This window comes from Euleptes europaea, chromosome 3, assembly GCF_029931775.1.
Source record: "Euleptes europaea isolate rEulEur1 chromosome 3, rEulEur1.hap1, whole genome shotgun sequence".
Lineage (NCBI taxonomy): Eukaryota > Metazoa > Chordata > Lepidosauria > Squamata > Sphaerodactylidae > Euleptes > Euleptes europaea.
Window position 1 is genome coordinate 85,706,500 of NC_079314.1, and position 21,463 is coordinate 85,727,962.

Genomic DNA, 21,463 nt, shown 5'->3' on the forward strand with positions numbered 1-21,463 from the left:
TATTCCAGCAATTTGCCTAGCTTTTCTCCTGATCTCTGGTCATGGCTTAAGAGTCAGACGTTCTGACCACCATCCCAGGTACACGTTTCAGGTTTTTCTCTTGAGTCCTGTCAAGGTATTGCAACCAGTTAAAATGTGTAAGGGGGGGCGGACGTAGTTGAGTGCTTTGCGTACTGAAATGCCAAGGTTTAATTCCTGTCTTTTGCTATCAGGGCAGGGTTTCTTCCTGAATCCTTTGAGAATTGCTTCTAGCTGGGTTAGATGGACCATGTGAGGCAGCTCACAGATAACGTCGTTTACTTGAATGGTCTCACTGAGGATCAGTGTACATGTTCAATTCGACTTGCTAGTTTTTTGTTTTGGTTTTTTTTTGTCTGATGTATGCACCTATATGGTAAAATGTACCATAGGAATCAGATCATCTCCATACAAAAGGCTTACTGGTGTCATTCTGTGTATGATGCTGTTCCCTGATTCGTATATTTCTAGTGTTAGCAGCAGTCAAAGCTTGAAGTTCTTTTGAATTATGGGCCAGAATTGGCATTTCCTGGGCTTGCATCCATACTCAACGTTTCTGCAGGTGCAAGAATTTCTTCCCACAGAGTACAGTCCCCCACCCCACAGCAGCCTGAAATGCCCTCTTGAAATCATCTTGGAACAGAATTTCAGGAGGCATTTTGGGCTGCTGCAAGAGGAGGAAGCAGGAAATCCTTCAACCTGCGAAAATGTTAGTTCAGACCCCTAATCTCCTGCTGACAAGGGGGAGAAATCCCACTGGCTCTGTGTAAGGTTTCCATTCTCTTTTTTTTATATAGGTCTTCAAAGGTGGATTTGATAGGCATTCTCTTTTGAATTTTTCAAAATGCATGTTTGTGATGGAACAGTTTGAAAAGGTAGGTGAAGTTCTCATCTCTTCTTGAGCAACCTGCAGATGGGCTCTTCAAGGATGGAAATGGGTATGGAGAGACAGTGGTGTCTATAGGGATGTTGGAAATTGCACTGCAGGAGTTATGTCTGCTTATTTGATCTAGCATTGCTTTGAATTGTCCTTTTCTATGTCAGGATGGATACAAAACCAACAGCAAAAGCAGAACACTTGATTGGATTAAAACCTTTTCAGATTTGGAGCTTCAAGAGAATAATCTATACATACAGCTATATAACAGCTGAGACCACCTCTAAATATATCCCCCCAAAAGTGCTGTGCTCATCTGGAACCAACCTACTGGTGATCCCTGGCCCAAGGCATATCCAGCTGTCCTCAACCAGAGCCAGGTTTTTTTTTGGCCCTGGCACCAGATTGGTGGACTCTGTCTAGGAAGACCCGGGCCCTGTGGGACTTGGTTCAGTTCTGTGGGGCCTGTAAGATGGAGATGTTCCTTCAGTCCTATGGTTGAGGGCAGCGACGGTTACTTATTAGCTGGCTTCCCTGCTGGGCCCTCTCAGTGAATCATCCCCTGCTGCTTTTGCACTGTGCCCCATTATTATTATTTTTTATATGTGGCTTCTGCTGCTTTGCATTCATTATATTAATAATCTGTATGCAGTGTCAGTATTATTTTCCCTCTACTGGGGAAGGGAAGTTGGAGAATTGTGAATAGTATTGTGGCATATTAGTTCAGTGCATATGTCTGATGCACAGAACGTGAGATACATCAAAATATTGAATCCTTGCTCCTCAGAGGATTCTGGCATTCTGGGCTTAAATTAGCTAAGGAGCTAGTACTAAAAGAGGGCCATAGTATTATGGTAAATTGGTCCAAACACATCCTGCTTCCCTGGTTCTGGTACATTCCAGGTCTGCTACTTGTCTCCTTGGAAGTGAAATCACCTGTTATGTTTTGTGCTCTTTATTTCTTCCCAGCAATTCCTTCCCAGCCTTCTTGAGTACACTGAACATTACATCTGTGGGGATGATCCTCTGGCCCAGGAGGAGGCATTGGCTGCTTTGGCTAAACTCATCTTAGAGAAAGCAGAACCTCCCACTGTGGGTTCAATGGCATTTGAGAAATATCCTCTCATCTTTATGGAATCATGTCAAGGGTATGTCTCTGAGATTTCTTTGGAAGCCTGTTAGTGCACTGTTGCTGAGGAAGTTGTCAAAGCACTTTAGCGGGTGTGGGTGATTTGTTGATGCCTCAGTGGTAAGCACATTTTAATTCCCTGTGCAGTGGCTGCTTATTCAGAAGGGCAGGGAGCAAAGTGAAAAGAGAAACATGATTGTTAACGGCTATGTCCATCAGTTGAACTGTCCTAAAACCAGCTCCACAGGCTTATGTTTAAGTAGAAAAAAATATCTGTCTAGAATAAAGCTCCTCTGAAGCAGAGAGCTAGCAGTGTGCTGGTAAAATTAGTTACTATGCGGGTATATTAATCTTCAGTAGCGCATCACATTATCCATTGGTACAGTTCAAATGCATAAAAATGTATTTGAGGGATGTTTAGATTATTTCTCAGCTTTTGTTAGTTGTCTGGGCCCAATTTATGGTTAAAAACACAAGAAGATGCTGCTGGATCAGACCAGCAGTCCCATCTAGCCCAGCATCCTATTTCACACAGCACCCAACCAGCTGCCTTTGATGGTAAACAGGGCATAGAGGCCAAGGCCGTCCCCTACTGCTGCCTCCCAGAACTCACATTCAGAGGTTTGCTGCCTCTGGATATGGAGGCTCCCTTCAGTCACCATGGCTAGTAGCCATTGATGGGCCTCTCCTCTATGAATCTGTCTAACTCCCTTTTAAAGCTGTCTATGCTCGTGGTCACCACTGTTTCCCCTGGCAGTGAATTCCACAGTTTTGATTACTAATTGAGTCTGTTCTGAACCTATTTCCCAGCAATTTCATTGAGTGCACCCGAGTTCTAGTATTATGGGAGAAGGAGAAAAAGCACCTCTCTCAGCTTCCTCCACTCCAGGCATAATTTTATCAACATTTATATGGTCTCCCCTTAGCTGTCTTTTTCTAGACTGAAAAGTCCAAGATTCCTCCAGCCTTTCCTTATAGGAAAGGTGCTCCAACCTCCTGATCATCTCAGTTGCCCTCTTTTGTATTATTTCCAGTTCTGCAATGTCTTCCTTGAAATACAGCAACCAGAACTGCACACAGTATTCTAAATGAGGCCACACCATGAGGCAACAAAAGAGCCATCACAATACTGGCTGTTTTATTTTCAGTCCCTTTCCTAATAATTCTTAGCATGGTGTTTACCTTTTTTTTTTTAATGCTGCTGCATGCTGGGTCAACATTTTTATGGATCCTTCCACAACAACCCCAGGATCTCTTAACATCTCAGCCAGTTCACGCCCCGTCAACATGTATTTAAAATTTAAAACCAATTTGCAAGGTCATAGGAAAAAGATGAAAGCAATTTTTGAATAGCACAAGTTCAATTTTTGTTTTAGGTCTGGTAGAAGACAGCTCAGAAGTAAGAAAACTGAAGAAAAAGAACAGAAGACAATGTTGGATTACATTCTGTCTTGTATTCAATTACCAGAAAATAGAAACATGGCTGACCTTTCACTCACTTGGGCAGCTCTTGTTGTACTTCCACATATAAGGTAAATAAACTGCTGTATTGTACAGTTGACCTGATTTAGCAAAGAGAGACTTGGGCTGTTACCGCACTAGGTATTCCCAGCGATGTATTAAGAGTTTGGAAATGTTATAAAAAATACTGTTCACACTTTGTTTGGCCCCTTTAGCTGTGAAGACGTTTTCCAACCATTTTTTAGCCGCGGCATCCAAAAACCCTTTTAAAGCGATGTTTTTTATAACATTTCCAAACTCTAGATACATCGCTGGGAATACCTAGTGCGGTAACAGCCTGAGTGTACCATCTCTGATCTGTAAATCCCAAGAGAAGTAAGTATTACTATTCCTCTTCAGAGGCAGGAGAGCTAAAACAGGTCAAGAACAGCTGTTACATGACATCTGCATATTTACTATAATTGGTCGATAGGACTTGTGAGAATACTGCTGTAGTCAATTAGGTGGAAAAATAAGAGTCATAATCTTTCTTGTGATTTGAAGGGCAGAAGTAAGTAGTGATCAGAGGCAGTAACAAAGACATTTTGATGTGCTAACAGTCCAATCCTAAACAGAGTTAGCTCTGTTTGATGTGCTAACAGTCCAATCCTAAACAGAGTTCTTAGCTCATTGATTTAAATGGATTTAGAAAGGGGTTACTCTGTTTAGGATTACAGAGTAAATTCTTGTGCAGAATAACCTGGTTGTTGTGTCCCATCATCCTCTGCAATGTTGCAAATGCTCCTGGGGCACAGTCCTCTGATTATGCACAACGTCATTGATGCCCCCTTAGTTGCATGGCTTTGATGTTGCCTTGTTGAAGCAACCTTGCACTGGTTACTCCAGATAAAATTGTGTGTGTGGGGGGTGGGGAGTCCCATTTAGTTAAGGCTTTGGTATGTTTGACTTTTTCCTGGATTTCACCTTACCTTTTTTTTTTTTTAACTGCAGCAATGATTAAGTTGTACTTCTGTATTTGACAGACCGATCGTCAAGGAGCACATCCTACCAGCAGTTACAAGTTTCACTGAGTATCTCTTTGCTGCTGTTGACAAGGGACAACTGCAGAAAGGTCAGTGCCTGTTTTCAGTCATCCAGTGCATGACGGTACTTGTGCCGCAGTTACAGAATCAATAGTAGTGGGATGACAGCAGATTCAGGTTGCTTGCTTGTAACAACCGTGAGAAAAGTAGAAATCAAAGATTTTTTTTAAAACATAATCCTTAAAAGAGTATATTTTTTGCAATAAGGAAATGTATGAATACGATTTTCCAAACTACCTCCGGTATTTAACATCTCAGTTGCCATTAATGGACTATAGCAGCAGTATTCAAACTCTAGCAAACTGAGGACCCCCATTTTGATATCGACAATTTTGCACACAAACCCTCCCCTGGTCCTTCACTGACGTGTTGGCCAACCCCTTTTAAGTGTGTTTGGAAATCAAGTTTAAGAAAAATGTTTTTATTGTCTGTATGGAGCCTAGAAAGTCAGGTCTCACAGCGTAGTTGGTGTCCTGGTCTGGCTGACACTGTAGGCTGACTGTTCCTGGGTCCCAAGTAGGTTGCAGCAGTCAAGTGGTCTCTTTCCAGGAAAGCAGAGAGGGAGCAGAAGCCTTGAATGTGACATGGAGGTTGTAGAGCTTGTGTGGGCTTAGCAAAGTGAAGCAGGTTCCTCGAGGCAAGCCAGGAGCTGGGAGCAGTCATCTCCACATAGACATGGTGATAGAGGCTGGAGCAGAAGGACTGGCTCGTTCCTGGCTAAACATGATTGGCTAAGTGGGAATTGCTGAACCAGCAAGGCGCCTATCCATATGCAAGCTTACATAGGAGGATGGGATCGCTACCCTTCCTGGTAGCCTGGTTAAGATGCCGGCTCCTGTCAACATTTACAACAACCTTTCCTCCTCCTGGGAGAGGCTGGAATGAGGTAGGCCCTGGGTTGCCCTTTGTGTTTTCTTTTGCTGGGTCCATGTCCCTGCCCTGAGCCTCATATGCCTTTGTTCCCAGTGTTCTGAGGAAGAATCTGGGGGTTCAGGGTCCTGGCTGGGTTCCTGTTGTGGCTCCAGGTCAGCCGGCGGTGCTGATGGGGTGCAGGCCTTATCAGGAGGATCCTGGTCTGTTGAATCCCTGGAGACTGGGTCTGTTTTCTGGGAAAGGGCAGTGGGGTCTGCCAGCAAAACATTCAGAGGGGCCTGCATGTCGTACCTTTGTGCAAAAGATGGCACCTGGCTATGACAAAAAACAGCATGTCAAGGCCATGATACAACGGTTCAACTGGTTCATGTCCTGGCAAAAAGAAGGGAGCTTTTTGCTCTACACTTGAAATTATTTGTCCAGTTGAATGTTTAATATACATATACAACTCTTTGTGTATCTGTTCCTTCATTTCAAATTGTGGTGTTTTGTGTTCTGCAGAGTATCACTGTGAATCGTTTTGCATTGTGTGTAGCCTGTTTAACTTGAGGCTCTCAAAGCACTTCTCAAGGAGGAATTCACCAAATGTGAAGTAATAAACAATTTGTTTCTGTTCTCTTGTCCCCCAGGAAGTTTGTTTGTGGCCTGCCAAGCTGTGAGCACACTGCTTAGTTTATCAGAATCTTTGGAAATTCTGCACTTGTTGCCAGTGGAACACGTAAAGAATTTGGTGTGGTATGTAGCAGAGAGACGGATTTTACTTCTTTATATCAGGAATGTTTAGCTGAAGATTACTTGTTTCGTATTATTTCATGGTAGGTTTTAGTAAATTGAGTACACAGAGTTACGTTTGCTGGGAGAAGGGAGCCAGCCATGCCGCAGTAAGCGGTTGTCGCTTGGAGTATTTACAACCACATCTCCTCAGCAGAATTGTACTTCATTTGCACTACATGGAAAAACTGCATGGTGTGAGCAAAGCCTTCTGCAAAAATTATTATTTCTTATTTGTGCTGTGAAATTATTGTGTGTGGTATTACAGAGTCATGTTAGCCAAAGGTAGACGCCCACCTCCTGAGCTTACAGTCTAAATTGCTTCATGGTATTGATTCTAGTGATGGCACTGAGGTGGGTTTTTTTCCACCCAGTCACTGTGATGATGGGAGTCACTGATGGGAAGCTGCCTCTGCATGCTTGAAGAATTTGGTCTACAGTCTGCGGTTCTTAAGTCTGTTGCTTGGGACAGCTGAGGCACTCTGTATGAAACCGTTTACAACTATTAAGTGTCCTAAAGGTCTGACTGCAGCAAATGAGAACTTGAAATGGGGCATATGCCAGCACATGAACTCCATGTCATGCAAGGAATTTTTTGTAGTTTTAATGTTTGTATTAAAAGTTTAGTTAGTTTTTATTGTATTTATTGCTAGTTTTTACTGTATTTGTCATATTTTTAAAAAATAGTAATCTTCCTTGATTTTCTGTGAGAAATGTCAGGTGTATGAATGAGGTAAATAAAAATAGTAATCTTCCTTGATTTTCTGTGAGAAAGGTCAGGAGTGTGAATGAGGTAAATAATCATTTTGAAGGCAGTTATGCCATTGCACATTTTTAAGGCTGGTTTTGCCAGTCATGAAGATTGATTAATTGTATGCTGGTTTTAGTGTGCCCAGCTTCATCAGATCTGGTATTTGAGGTAAAGGTCTTGCGTGTTATTGTTGATGGTGTTTCTTTTCCATCCATTTGCGCTTGTATCTGATTTCAGCTCCTTTTTTCCTGCCCAGCACCTTTCCTTCAGAACCGTCTGCCTTGCTTTTGGCTGATCTCTATTATACAAGATTAGGATTGTGTGGCTACCGGGAGCATTTGTCCCAAGAGAATCTGATGGAATTATTTTCTAAATTGCAAAGTAACATTTCAAACAGTGTTTCCAAGGTAATTGGTGAATGCACTATATTTCCTGTTCTGCAGTTATTTACTATTGAGGTAGAATTCCTTAACTAAAAAGATAGCTGGTCTCAGTGATAAGATTTATTTGTAAAAAGAAGAAATGTAATTGTGAATAAAGAACATTAATATTTCTTTCATGATACCTTGTATTTTTATAACATAGGTACGACTATTAACAATAAGGATCTTAAGTCATTTTGATGCCTTGCTTCCTACTTCAACTGAGGTAATGTTTCAAGTTGTGATTTAATGTAAAAAACTTCTGCGTGTTGGTGTTGTGCATGTACATGAATGTAAAGTATATGGTTCAGGTGGTACCTTAAAAGCTTATAGAAAAGGCTAAATGTTCTTTGGTATGGAGTTCATTTCTGTATAATTTTTGGTGTTAGTGATTCTATGTAAAATACAGGGGGAATATATAGTTTGATACTGCTATATTTTTCCACCTCCTTAATTGGTAACGAGTTTCTATTAATGGCTCCCATTTAAATTAAGGGTGGTATTTTCCCCCTAAAAGGGGCTTTTAGATTAGAAAGCAGATGGCCAACAAATGGGCACGAGCTGGGGTGGGGAGGCCATGAGGAATTGCAGGAGGTGGGAAGTGTTTTGGAAATCAAACAATTACTTAGTTTCACATATACCCCACTTGTTAAGTTTCTTGCCCTCCTTCCATTTCTCTTACACATATTTGTCATGTTAGATCCTCCGTTTCTAGCCATTTCTCTTCTTAATGTAAGTTATGAATGCATGTTGACTTGTTTAAAGACGTCTTGTGACAGCAACAGTGTTTCTCTGGTCTGAAGGATGTGGGCTCAGGAGAGCTACAGTCTGTGTTTGCCATATTGCTTCAAGCTGAACTTGTGCCAGCAAGCGTCAATGATTATCGTGAGAAACTACTCCACTTAAGGAAGCTGAGGCATAACACGATTCGGCCTTTGACCCCTGAGGGACCTTTGCAGGAGGTAAAATTTTATTATTTATTTATTAGCTTCTGTTCAACCTTGTGGAACTCAAGGCAGCTTACAATATAAATAAAACAACAATTATGAAAAATACATAAAATATCACAATTTAAAAACACAATTTAGGGCTGGCAATAAATAAAAAACTGAATTAGTCAAATGCAGTCCTAAATGAAACCATCTTCAACTGCCTTCTGAAGATCAAAAGTGAGGGCCAGGTGCAAGTCCCTGGGGAAGTTGTTCCATAATTGTGGGGCTGCCACCAAATTGGCCCTATCTTGTGTACCCGGCAGATAAGCTTCTTTAACCTTTAATTGTTGAAAGTCATATTTACCTTTTCTAAAAGAAGGTCTCACACCAGAACAGTTTCCTGTTTATGTTGAAATAGGGTTAACAGGTGTTCACTCAGATAGTTTGATTCTTGCTGCAAGTTATAATCTACTCTGGCTGAAGTGACAATTCAGGGTCTCATGCAGAACTCCTTCACATCACCTGCTGCCTGATCCTGTCAACTGAAGATGTTGTGGATTGAACCTGGCACCTTCTGCATTTAAAGCAGGCCCTCTGTCTCTGAGCCCCAGCCCCAGAGAGTGACAGGGTTTCCATTCCTCTCCATGCAAAAGAATGGGTTGTCTCTGTGCACATGCAGCTGGGTCTTGTAAATTACATTTTCAAACTAGCTTTTATTGTGTAGATTTCACGAGATTGGAATAACCTTGATATGGGTAACTTGCCTTAATCGTGATTTGCCGGTGTTTATGTGGTACCCTAAAATTTGTTCAAAAGCAAAACTTTTTTTAGCAAACCTAAAATCATAGAGTTGGAAGGGACCTCCAGGGTCATCTAATCCAACCCCCTGCACAGGAAATTCACAACTTGTACCATTTCATATTTTTGTACTCTTCAGAGACAAATGGGGTCAGTTGTTCCCCACTGGTTCATGCCCTATCTCTGGGTTTACTTAAAATAAGATGAGTATTGGGACAGGATTTCCCCCTGCACTGGAATGAATGGAAAAATTAAATCATTATATACCTCGGCTTAGGGATCGTATTGATTTCTGTGTCTATCTATACATACAACCTGTTTAATGCTATATATTTTAATACTACAATTGTAGATGTATAGCCTGACTGAAAAGTTTATCTCAGCTACCAAATGGTTGGAATTGAACTAAATTTCATTGAGTTAAATTTCAATTCTTGCAAAAGTGAATTGACCTTGCAAGGCGTGAACTGCTATTAATGACCCTGGAATGCCCTCTAGAACCCCCCCAAAAGACATTGCCTGTCCCCCACAATGACACACATGGCTGTGGCTAATTGCATTGCAGCTTCTAAGCTCCCCTTTGCTTGACAGTTTCCTGCAATCTGAACTGGGGTCATCTTGAATGGTTTATTATATGGCATAGTAATGACCCCAATGGTTTCATGTGAGATTTCTATTACTGTACAATAAATTATGAAGCTTATTTGTTAATGTGATTTGAAAATTACTCTGATATTTTTTTCTCAGTTGTGGCTTCACTGGTTACTCCTGTTGCTGCTTAATATAGTTTTTAAGGTGGGAGAGAGTGAATATAATTTTGTGTGCTATAAGGAGTTTGCATCTTATACAAGGAGAACAAAAAAAAATAGGGGTTTTTAGCTTAGAAAGCAAACGGCCAACAAATGGGCACAAGCTGGAGTGGAGGCCATGAGGAATTGCAGGAGGTGGGAAGTGTTTGGGAAATTAATCCCCCTCCCCCAGGATTTTGTAAGCTTTTGGGAGCTTGAGCAGACTGGTTCTGTCTCTTCTTTTTTCCTCTTCCATTCATTTACTGCCAGCTGCTCCTAACAGTGTGTGCTTCTGGAGCATACGCATTCTTTATCAGGATTTTGCATCCCCCCACCCTCCGATTCTGGTTGATTTACAAACTCATCATTTTCTGTACGCTCCAGAATATGTAGCGGCCCTTGCTTTTGCCTGTGGGTGATTTGGTTTTTCAGCATTCATAACGGGTAGGAGGACCAGCCCCTTTGCTGTTAGAGATAATGATGTGGACCTACACAAAATCCTGAATAGTTTGTTAAAAAAGCACAAGGGTAACTCTTCGCTAATGTTTCATTGCCGGCTGGAAGCATAAAAAACCCATGTGAATTTTTGGAAGATAGGAGCAAGCTGATGGGAGGAAGGACTACTATGAATGATCTTTATGCTGATCTTTTATGAAGATTAATTCTGTTTGGATCTTTAAAAAGAAATATTTGAATGTTACTTTAGGTACCTCTTCGGTATTTACTGGGAATGCTTTATATCAACTTCAGCCCTTTGTGGGATCCCGTGATTGAATTCATAACGTAAGTGAATTTTTCTTGGGAAATATGCACAATTGGGAATGCTAAATGTCTTTAGAAAGGTAGGGAAATTAGTTCCATATCCTCTAAATACTGAGTATGCTGTTCTGCAAGTATATGGTTTGCATCCATGTAGGCACGCAAAATGGATTCTTTATTGGCATTTGCAGTCTTCTCTTACACCTTCAGGCTGATATTGGTAATGTTTCTTTAACTCATTTAAAATTAGTCTGCTATTTTACAAATTCAGAATAAAAGATGTGAAAGGTATTTAGATTCCCCGCCCTGCTCCCTCCAGTCTGACGTGGTACAGTCAAATTTACCATGTTGGATAGGGTTACCAACTTTGGGTTGGAAAATTTCTGGTGATTTGGGTGTAGAGTTTGGGGAGGGGGGGCCTCAGCAGGGTATAATGCCACCCTCAAAAGCAGCCACTTTCTCCAGGGGGTCTCTGGAGATCAGTTGTCATTCTCTGAGGTCTCTAGGCCCCACCTAGAGTTGGCTATCCTAATGTTGGAACTCAATCATTTCTCCTTCATTCTGCTGCATGTTTACCAAGCAAGAGTGTGGGACTACCCAATGATGGAATGGCTAAGCTAAAGTTCAATTCTTGGCTTCCAACATAATGAATCCAGTATTTGGTTGCTTTCTGGAGCATTTACTGTTGCCATTGTTATGTATTAGCTGAAAGTGCCTTGTGGAGATTCAAGTCATATGTTCCTTTGTATCTGTGGATTTTTTGTAGCCAGTTTTAATTTTAGAAGCATATGTCCATCAGTGAGATCTACTCACATTAAGGATTTTACTTCAGAGTCATCATCCTTCTAATTTGAACTTGAGATGGGGCAATGTTGAGTGATGGCACATTTTCTCTTGTGGAGTAGAAATGACTTGCTAGCATAATCAGAGAGGGAACACTGTTTATATATTGCACTAACTGGGAAGATTATGGGAACTCTTACAGTGGGAGGGCCTTAGAAACAAATTACTATCCACCTGTCTAGTTGTATGACAGAAGATACTGAAGAATTTGATTCTTCCCATTATTGCAGCTTCATTTCACTCCTTTTGAATTTCTGCTTATCTTGCAACTGTTAAAATCATACACCTTTGATTAGAGTGAAAAAGGTGGAAACTGTGAGAGGATCAACCTCCTATTTGAGAAATACTGATACGAGTTTATCTATTAAACCTGTTTTGAAGGATTCTGCTGCCAGTTAAACTCCTTGCCCTTAGATTTGTACAGACAGAAAAAAAAGTCACCAAGTCCTTCTTCCGAGGGAAGTCTTCTTGTAAAGAAATTCTGAAAATCAATTAAAACTCAAATGTCTTTATTCCCTGGGTAAACTAGAAAACTGCATTCTCAAGGAAAGTTTGCTGTGTGAACAGAAGACGCAGTCACAGTGCAGTGACTTTTTCCTGTCCTATATGATTGAATGAGTTCTTCTGCAGATCTTTGGCAGGGTGATCATTAGCATCCTCATCAAGCAAATCACTGAAGTTTGCACTTCTTCAGTGCACCTAATAATGTTGAAATGCTGCTTGGCTATGCGACCTTGATAGGTCTTTAGCTGAATGGATACTAACAGCCTAGTTACATGTGCAGGATTTATTCTTCTGCTCTGATAACATTCACAAAGCATTTTTGAATCCTCTCATGACAGCAAGAAAGCACTATAAACAAATATGGAAAGCTGCAGATACTAGCTAGTGGGGTAGATCCAACCATCCTCCAAATAGCCTTCTTCCAGAAGGAGAAGAATTGGTTTTTATATGCCAACTTTCTCTACTACTTAAGGAAGAATCAAACCGGCTTACGATCACCTTCCCTCCCCCTCCCCACAACAGTCACCCTGTGAGGTAGGTGGGGCTGAGAGAGAGAGAACTGTGACTAGCCCAAGGTGACCCAGCTTCATGTGTAGGAGTGGGGAAACAAACCCGTGGAGGAGTGCGGAATCAATCCCAGTTTTCCAGATTAGAGTCCACCGCTCCAAATCACTGCTCTTAACCACTACACCATGCTGGCTCTTAGCCAGTGGAAGAGCCATTTACATGGGAGGAAGACTTCAGAGTTAAGCAGAAGTAAAGGTGGGGTATAAATATTTTGATAAGTAAATTAATAACCTTTCCCCAGTGGAGTGGTAGGATGGGGTAGGATCCACCCTAGTGGTGGGGCCAAAGTTTATGCTAATGTATCAGTTACCTAGTTTTGAAAATCAGCTTTGTTTTTCATATTTTCGTATTTTTAATTAGTTCCCATGCAAATGAAATGGAGAACAAGCAGTTCTGGAAAGTCTTCTATGAACATTTGGAAAACATTGAATCCTGTGCTGGTAAGACATGCTGTGTTAGGGTTAATGATGGTAGCCAGTATCAAAGCTGCTTATAAAAACAGATCTAGGGGTTCTGATTAGGTTTCCAGATTTTTTCTCTTCGCCCTCTAGTCCCAGAGTTAGAATGGGAAGATTAGGAATCTCTCAGAATTGTTTCCTTTACTGTTGGGGGAAAATAGTGGTGATTCTTGGTCAGAAGGTAAGATTCTTTAAATTGCTTTGGGCCAGCATCATGGTGTGTAGAGGCCGCATGTAATGAGGAGTGTGATTGTCTCTTTCCATTTCTGTGCAAATGTTCCATCTACACAGGGACATTTAAGCAGGCCCAGTGAACAGAGAGGAAATGAATGATCTCTCTTCTTCTACGTTACATGATATGAAGCTTCTCCAAACTGGCTTGCTATTCTTGTATAGATCTAGCCCCATTTTCTGTTACCCTGACACACGTGTTGCAACCCCCTTCCCCCAACACATGGAGTCCTTCAGCATGACCTGCCAAAGTAATTGCAGATGTTAACATGGCTGGGGAGGGGGAATGAATCTAAGTAAGTTTCTGGAGTGAAAATTGGAGGGAGGAACATCAATAATTTGAGAGATGCCGATGACACTACATTATTGGCAGAAAATAGTGAAGATTTGAAACGACTACTGCTGAAAGTTAAAAGAGAAAGTGCCAAATCAGGACTACAGCTGAACATCAATAATGACTACAGGAGAATTACACAACTTTAAGGTTGACAATGAGGAAATTGAAATTGTTCAAGATTTTCTATTCCTTGGCTCCACCATCAACCAAAAGGGAGACTGCAGCCAAGAAATCAGAAGGAGATTGAGACTGGGAAGGGCAGCTATGAAGGAGTTAGAAAATATTTTGAAGTGTAAGGATGTGTCACTGGCCACCAAGACTAGATTAATTCATGCCATCGTATTCCCTATTACTATGTATGGGTGTGAAAGCTGGACAGTGAAGACAGCTGATAGGAAGAAAATAGTTTCCTTTGAAATGTGGTGTTGGAGGAGAGTGTTACGGATTCCGTGGACTGCCAAGAAAACAAATCAGTGGGTTATAGATCAAATCAAGCCTGAACTGACTCTAGAAGCTAAAATGACTAAACTGAGGCTGTCGTATTTTGGTCACGTCATGAGACGACAAGAGTCACTGGAAAAGACAGTCATGCTAGGAAAAGTTGAGGGCAGCAGGAAAAGAGGAAGACCCAACAAGAGATGGATTGACTCAATAAAGGAAGCCACAGCCTTCAATTTGCAAGATCTGAGCAAGGCTGTCAAAGATAGGACATTTTGGAGGACTTTCATTCATAGGGTCGCCATGAGTCGGAAGCGACTTGATGGCATTTCACACACACACACACACACACACACACACACACACACACACACACACACACAAGTTTCTGCCTGATTTGAATAGTTTTATTTAAATGAGGAATCTGCTTTGCAAGTTTTTAATGCAGAAATCCATGCAGCTTGACTGTAGGGAAATGTTTAGGTGAGGCTCAGCTGAGGACCTTTTTCCCCCAAGCTGTTCTTTCTGTCTTTTTAGAGGCATCTTTTGTATTGTTCACTATCACCAGATCATCTTGCTGAAACATTTTTATCAGTTCTTTTTTTCTCCTTTTCAAGTGCTGTAGCCTCCTGGAGGATCTTAACAATGTCTTGCTGAAATGGGGCTCACAAGTTGGTGACTTTACAAAGGTCCTTTATTAGCTGCATGGCAGTTGAGTTAACAATGTAAATTTGTGGGATTCTTAAATTGAGTGTCTACCATTGTTCTGAGAAATGCTGCAGAACTATTATTTTATAATTGTTTGTAACAAGAACAATGTTTGCTTTTCCGTAGAAAAGGAGTTCTGCAATGAACTAGAAAAACAACAAGAGAATGTTAAATTGAGTATATACCATTGTTCTGAGAAATGATGCAGAACTATTATTTTATAATTGTTTGTAACATAAGAACAATGTTTGCTTTTCCATAGGAAAGGAGTTCTGCAATGAACTAGAAAGACAACAAGAGCATGTTATGTATACTGAAAGAGAGGCAGTCCAAGAAGGTGACATCAGAGTCCTCTATCTTGAGCAGCTGAGGTGTCAGACATGGAGCAACGAGAGAAAGGATCCTGCAAATTTTAGGTTCCTGCTTTGGAAAGCAATGTCGAAGTTTCCTGACAGAGTAGAGCCCAGATCGAGAGAACTTTCCCCGCTTCTCTTAAGGTTTATTAAGTAAGTGATAATTCCCCGAGGATGAGTCACAAAAATGTAATTTATGAGCATTGCTATTAAGTGTTGCTGAAGGTATTTTATTGCTTCTTCTGCAACTAAAGGATGGTTTTAGGCTTTTGTCATTGGGGGTGAGTCTGCAGGCACTAAACCAAGATAGCTTATAATTGATGGGAAAGGGGAAATGATTAGAGCTAAACAATATTTTGCACATGATTGATGTGAGGAAAGATGTGCTGGAGTAAGGAGAGGTTGCTTGGGAGATGTCTGAGACATAAGAAATGGCATGGCCAGTGGCACAGAGGAAGCTTTGGGAGAACTAAACAAAGGGATCTTGTTTGTGTGACTAGACTAAACAAAGTAGCTAAAATTTGAAGTACAGATAAAGAGGTAAAATATGAACGATAAGGTTGAGGTCTCCGTATAACATAACAGGGAGCTACTGTAGAGACGTGAAAGGAGGCAAGGGGCAAGATAACCATAGTAACATGAAGACCATTTTTGCTGAGGCACTTGAATTACTTTGGAGGAGAGCAAAGACAGGAAGGTCAATTAGGAAGAGGTAGCAGTAGTTTTAATCCATGATCTCTCTCTCTTTTAAAGCAATGAATATTATCCTGCAGATTCCCTAGTAGCTCCAGCACAAGACCTTAGGAAAAAAGACAGTGGTGGTGGTGGTGGTGAGGGAGAAACAGAATTGCCTTTTGAGGAAATAAATCAAAAAGTGATGGAAGTTGACGAGAAGGATGATGAAGAGAATCCAGCTCCTGGAGAGCCAGTGATTGAAGGGATGCCAAAAAAGACTAGAAGAGCTGCAACGAAGTAAGGCTTGCAGGGAAGGAAAACAAATATTTCACAAATATTGAAGGTCACTGTTGCCTGTTGTTTGGCTTCACTATCATTACCCCATGATGCCTTGGATGTAATGTCAGTCTTTTTCCACTTCTTGCCACTCAGAAGATGGAATAGGATGTTTAAGCCATGCACTGTGAATCAAGCCGGAGTTCTTCCAGCATTTGAAAGGGCGGGAAATCATGGTTGGTTCTGGTTGATCAGGAATGCAGTGCACCAAGCCTGCATTTACTCTAATAAGACACTGAGGTCTAGGCTCCAGGGGCCCATGCATGAGAACATGGCATTTTCCAGTCATGACAAACCTTCAGCCTCAAAATGTTCCTTTTGCTCACTGGGATTTTTTTCATACTGGTGAAAGATTTACTAGCAAGATGTTAATGAATTCTTTAGTGAAGGTTTTTTCTCTTGATCTGGGGGGGATGTCACAGTTTATCTGTTAGATTCATACTACTGTTTTATGTAGAGCATAAAATCCAAGTGAAAATATTTTGTAGACCCTGCTGTGACTTTCTACCAGGAGGACTGGTTATGACAGTGATGGTCAGTCCCTGTACTGGGAAGGGCTGCTCTCTGGATAAATGGTCCAGAGGCTGGACAAGCTCATGAGGAGTCAAGGTCTATAATAAAGTTGACATCATCTTAGCAATAAGGCCTTCGCAATTACAGAACACATGCAACTAAACCATTATATGCAAACCACTTTGAGCTGTCTTTAGGAAAAGTGACACATACGTTAATTAAATAAATAAATACGTAGTTTAACAAACAGTGATATTAGTCAAGGGGACAAGATTGTATTCACCAGCTTCCTTCTGCAAAGTGATGTGCTTCTCTAATAAAGGAAACCTTCTGCTGGAACAAGGTTCCATTGATTTCCATTGATATGTTTTTGTCCCCCCCCCCTTTTTTTTTTCAGGCAGTTGAAGGCCCACCTGGAAGTATTTGCAAAATTTTCAAATCCGCGTGCATTGTATTTAGAACCAAAGTTAAATGAACTATACACTCAGGTGAAATTTATGAGCACTCTTTGTATTTAGTTTAGTATGTGTGTTTTGCTTAAATCTCACTGAAAGTATAATTAAGGCCTTGTTTGCCTCTCTCCTACACTCCCCCCCCCCCCCCGGCTAGGCAGGTCAAAGAGGGATTTGGTTCAGTTGGGCCCAGTGAGAATGCTGCTTTTTTCAGAGGGAAATAAACACCTATGGGAGAAAGGTTTTGCAGCATTATTGGTGGTATTGTTGAGATGTCTCTCTTGATGCATAGCTACTTGGATGACACTGGGGCAGAAGATACTTCTGGATCTGAGAGGTTGAAATCATTTGAACAATGGTTCTGGGATAGGAGGTAGGAGGAGGCGGCGAGCCGCAGCGCAGTACTCCTCTATAGAACAGTGTGATCCTGAGGCTGATGAAGCCTCGGTTGGTGAAACACAAATGAATACCTGGGATTTGCGTCCTTTTATGCAGTCCTGAACAACATTTTGTCTGTGGGTCCCACCAGACGCTTGACATTACCCTTTTAAGGGATCCATATTGCTTCAGAACTACGAGCATAACTGAAGATATTTACCGTGCTTTTGAGGCTGACCAAGTCCAGACACGGCTTATCAACTTCTGTACCTATAAGTTCTATTAACGTGCTGTGGGACAACTTTGATTACTGTTTATTGTATATAATTGTAAATATTTTTGTTCAGTACCACTGTGTGACTGTATGTCTGTACACGAATTGCCTGTGAATAGATAGTTAGGTAGTTCCTTTATTCTTGTCACTTCTATATAAATACACTTAATGTTTGCTTGAATAATTGAGTGTGCTGTATATTTGATTGAGTGTCTCTCAGTACAGCACCAGGTGACTCTTATTTTGCTGTGTTACAATAGAGAGCATATCACAGCATCCTTGTTATGTCCAACAAGTGGCATCTCTAGTAACAAGGTCTCATGGAGCTGAGCTGCAACAGACCTTGACCAGAGACCCTGATGTGCTCTCTCCCCTCATGATTGTCACCACCTGGGATGGACATTCGGGGTCCTAATGGGGCAGTGGGCATTACAGGGCGTTTCTTGGTATGGTTTAATCTGTCAACATATATTAATGCATGTGTTGGGGGAGCAAATAATTCACAACCACCACTCGCATGAGTGGTTTCTAATTGAAAAAGGGTTCTCTTGGGAAGTCTGTTAATGTGTATATTTATTGTTTTCTGTAAGAAAAGAAACAATGTTATTTGTTGTAGCATGCTAAATGCTATTTATTGAGTTGGAAACATTTATAATTTCTTCTGATTTTCTATATTGCGTCAGCTTCTGTCCCATCAAGACCAGAATGTGCAGAAAATAGCTCTTGACTGTATTATGACCTACAAGCATCCACACCTGCTGCCATACAGGTAATAATTCTGTATTCTGGCTTGGCTTCAGTGAATCTTACAGGAGAAATATTTTATGTATAAAAAGCCAAATGTAGATGCATGAGTGTACATGCATGTTCTTGTTGTGCATTCTGTCGCTCTCCAGCAGACCCATGCATTATTTGTTTTTATTAGTGACCTTGTCTTCCATGGAAGAATTTTTCTCCTAAGGTATCGTATTCTTACAGGGAGAACTTGCAAAGGTTACTGGAAGACAAGAGCTTCAAGGAAGAAATAGTGCACTTCAGCATTTCTGAAGAAAACACCATAATCAAAACACAACACCGACCAGAACTAATTCCTGTTTTAATGAGGTGGGCCACTTCTTAAGAACTGTTTATTAATTTGAAATTAAATCTATGCATGTTGAGGCGGATCTTTTAAAATTAAGTACAAAAAAAAGTTTATTCCTGTCTCCAAAGAAGATGTTGAGATTTCTGGAACTACTTCCTGAATTTTGCTATGAGCATACTGTTTTTTCCAGATAATACTCTTTTATTTACTGCTCTTTTAAAAGTAGCAGAAGAATATTCCTTTTTTCATTACACTTCTGTTATGAAACCTGGGCATATTTGTAATCAAGTGGCCAACAACCCCCCTCCCCCGTTATGATCATCCAGATACATAAAAAGTAGATCTCTAGATGGTGAAGTATTTTGTGATAGTTTTTATTTAGAGTGGACAGATAGGATTGTAATTATGGCAATGTAGAAGTGTTAGTTAAACCTGTGTAGTTCTTCCTAAAATAAGTAATCACACTCAACAAATCAGGACTGCTGTATTCAGGTGGTAGCTTCTGAAATGCTGATGTAATAACTTTTTTGTTCTTGAAGGATTTTATATGGGCGAATGAGAAATAAAACTGGAAATAAAACACAAGGCAAATCAGCTGCAGCGACCCGCATGGCTATTGTTTTGAGATTCCTTGCTGGCTCACTGCCTGAAGAGATTAGAATGTTCCTGGATCTGCTTTTTGAGCCTGTGAAACACTTCAGCAATGGTATGCTCACACTTTTGCTATGAGAACCTCAGAAAAACAGATTTTTTAGAGAAGGAATAGGTGATTGTTGTTTTTAGAAGTGCAGTGTTAGATAACACTTGCTTAGGCTTCCTCAGTTAATTGATTTCTTTGCCCAGCTTATTTGAATTATTTCTTGAATTGTGGCAGAGTTTATAAAGTTATGTATTGTAAGGAGAAAGTAGTCTCTTGGAATACTAGAAATCAAGAGCACCCAATGTAATTGTTAGGCAAACTTCTTCACACGACACATAACTAACATAAATAACTGCAACAAGATGTAGTGGCCACTAGCTTAGCCAGCCTTAAAAAGAGATCAGTCAAATTTATAGCATGGTTATATCACTGACTGTTAACTGTGATGACTACATGGAACCTCTGTGTTCAGAAGAAGTTGGTTTTTATACCCCACCTCTCTACCTTTAAGGAGTCTCAAAGTGGCTTACAATCACTGTCCCTTCCCCTCCTCACAACAAACTCCTTGTGAGGTAGGTGGGGCTGAGAGTTCTGAGAACTGTAACTAGTCCTAGGTCACCCAGCAGGCTTCATGTGGAGGAGTGGGGAAACAAACCCAGTTCACCAGATTAGAATCTGCTGCTCGTGTGGAGGAGTGGGGAATCGAACCCGTTTCTCCAGATTAGAGTCCACTGCTCCTAACCACTAAACCACGCAGTGTAAAAAGTAGTGTACCTTTGAATACTAGTTGCTAGGGGGCACCAATAGGGGAGGCTGTGGGCTCTCAGTTTGCTTCTAGGCCTTCTGCATAGAAGCAGGTACTCTAGTACTGAGCCATGCGCCCGTATCCTGATAAGTCTGTGCCCTTTGCTCTCCAACAGAGTAACAAAAAAGAAAAATAGTTCCTTGCCTTTTTTGTGTTATCCTTGGAAATATTTCCAAATGTCACCCTGTACTTCCTCTTAATTTTGGTTTCTTTACTGAGCTAAGGGCACAGTTTCTGAAATGGTCATAAAATTTGACTTGTGAATTCTGCATTGCTTATTGTATCCTTCTGTGAATTTTTCTCCAGTTTTTTTGTAACTTCCCTAAAATGTGGTGCCTAAAACTGAATGTAGTCTTGCAGCTGAAGCCTAGTAGGTGCACCTACCCATTACTGAACAGTACCTCTAGCCTCTGAATACTAATCACTACATGTCTACACTAGTTGTTACATGTTATCTTCATTTTTTGTAGGATGCTGCCACTCTGCAGTTCTCCAAGCAATGGAAAAACTGGACCTATCGCAAGTGCTGCCTCTCGGCCGCCAGCATAGCCTTTTCAACACTCTGGATGTAGTTCTGAAAAACATGGGACATCTGATCAGCCAGTACCTGCCAGAGATTTTTCAGATTTTGCTGTGCATGGCAGCAGCAGTATCCCACATTCTTCAACAAAGGGAAAAGGTGAGAAATGCTCTTTTGCGGGTGCATTCTCCCCTTAAGTAAGAAAGTAAGAATGGTTGTTAATAAAGCTGTAATATCACAATCTGCAGTAAAGATCTATGTGCTGGCATAGGAATGGCAAGTTCCTAAAATATTGTGCAGTACATGGAAGTTAGAATCCCGTTTTGATTACTTAGCAATGTTTCTAGCCAGCAATGTTTAAAGAAAAATAGAATGGCGAGCGTAGTACATCTCTTTAAATTTAGACTGTATTTGTTTAGTCTTGGAATAATTTGAGTGTCAAATCAAATCTTTTATTTATTAAAGTGTGTGTGTGTGTATAACGCTGCGATTATGTTTAATAGGCTAGTTAAAATTGTGATGATGGTTGATTAAGCTCTTTTCCATATGGAAAATATTTTTATTTTTTTTAAAAAAAATTAATTGCAACCCCAAATCTGTAAAGAAATAGAAAATATAACAACAGTGGTGGCACACCCATACTAAAATTGAATCTGTGGGCGGAATTTCTCTTTTCTTTGCCAGAA

The 21,463-nt window shown here is 40.8% G+C and overlaps 1 protein-coding gene across 1 annotated transcript in view; it reads left to right on the forward strand.

Annotated features, from left to right (window-relative positions):
• UTP20 (UTP20 small subunit processome component) overlaps window positions 1–21,463 on the forward strand; it is a 71,511-nt gene that overhangs the window by 12,591 nt on the left and 37,457 nt on the right. Inside the window, exons 10-26 of the mRNA XM_056847420.1 lie at window positions 816–893; window positions 1,865–2,043; window positions 3,401–3,556; window positions 4,508–4,596; window positions 6,070–6,175; window positions 7,219–7,369; window positions 7,548–7,610; window positions 8,188–8,346; window positions 10,609–10,685; window positions 12,936–13,015; window positions 15,010–15,253; window positions 15,854–16,072; window positions 17,022–17,112; window positions 18,412–18,497; window positions 18,707–18,832; window positions 19,352–19,518; window positions 20,728–20,936. Coding sequence (XP_056703398.1) covers window positions 816–893; window positions 1,865–2,043; window positions 3,401–3,556; window positions 4,508–4,596; window positions 6,070–6,175; window positions 7,219–7,369; window positions 7,548–7,610; window positions 8,188–8,346; window positions 10,609–10,685; window positions 12,936–13,015; window positions 15,010–15,253; window positions 15,854–16,072; window positions 17,022–17,112; window positions 18,412–18,497; window positions 18,707–18,832; window positions 19,352–19,518; window positions 20,728–20,936 — 2,280 coding nt within the window. The remainder of the gene's footprint in view (window positions 1–815; window positions 894–1,864; window positions 2,044–3,400; window positions 3,557–4,507; window positions 4,597–6,069; window positions 6,176–7,218; window positions 7,370–7,547; window positions 7,611–8,187; window positions 8,347–10,608; window positions 10,686–12,935; window positions 13,016–15,009; window positions 15,254–15,853; window positions 16,073–17,021; window positions 17,113–18,411; window positions 18,498–18,706; window positions 18,833–19,351; window positions 19,519–20,727; window positions 20,937–21,463) is intronic.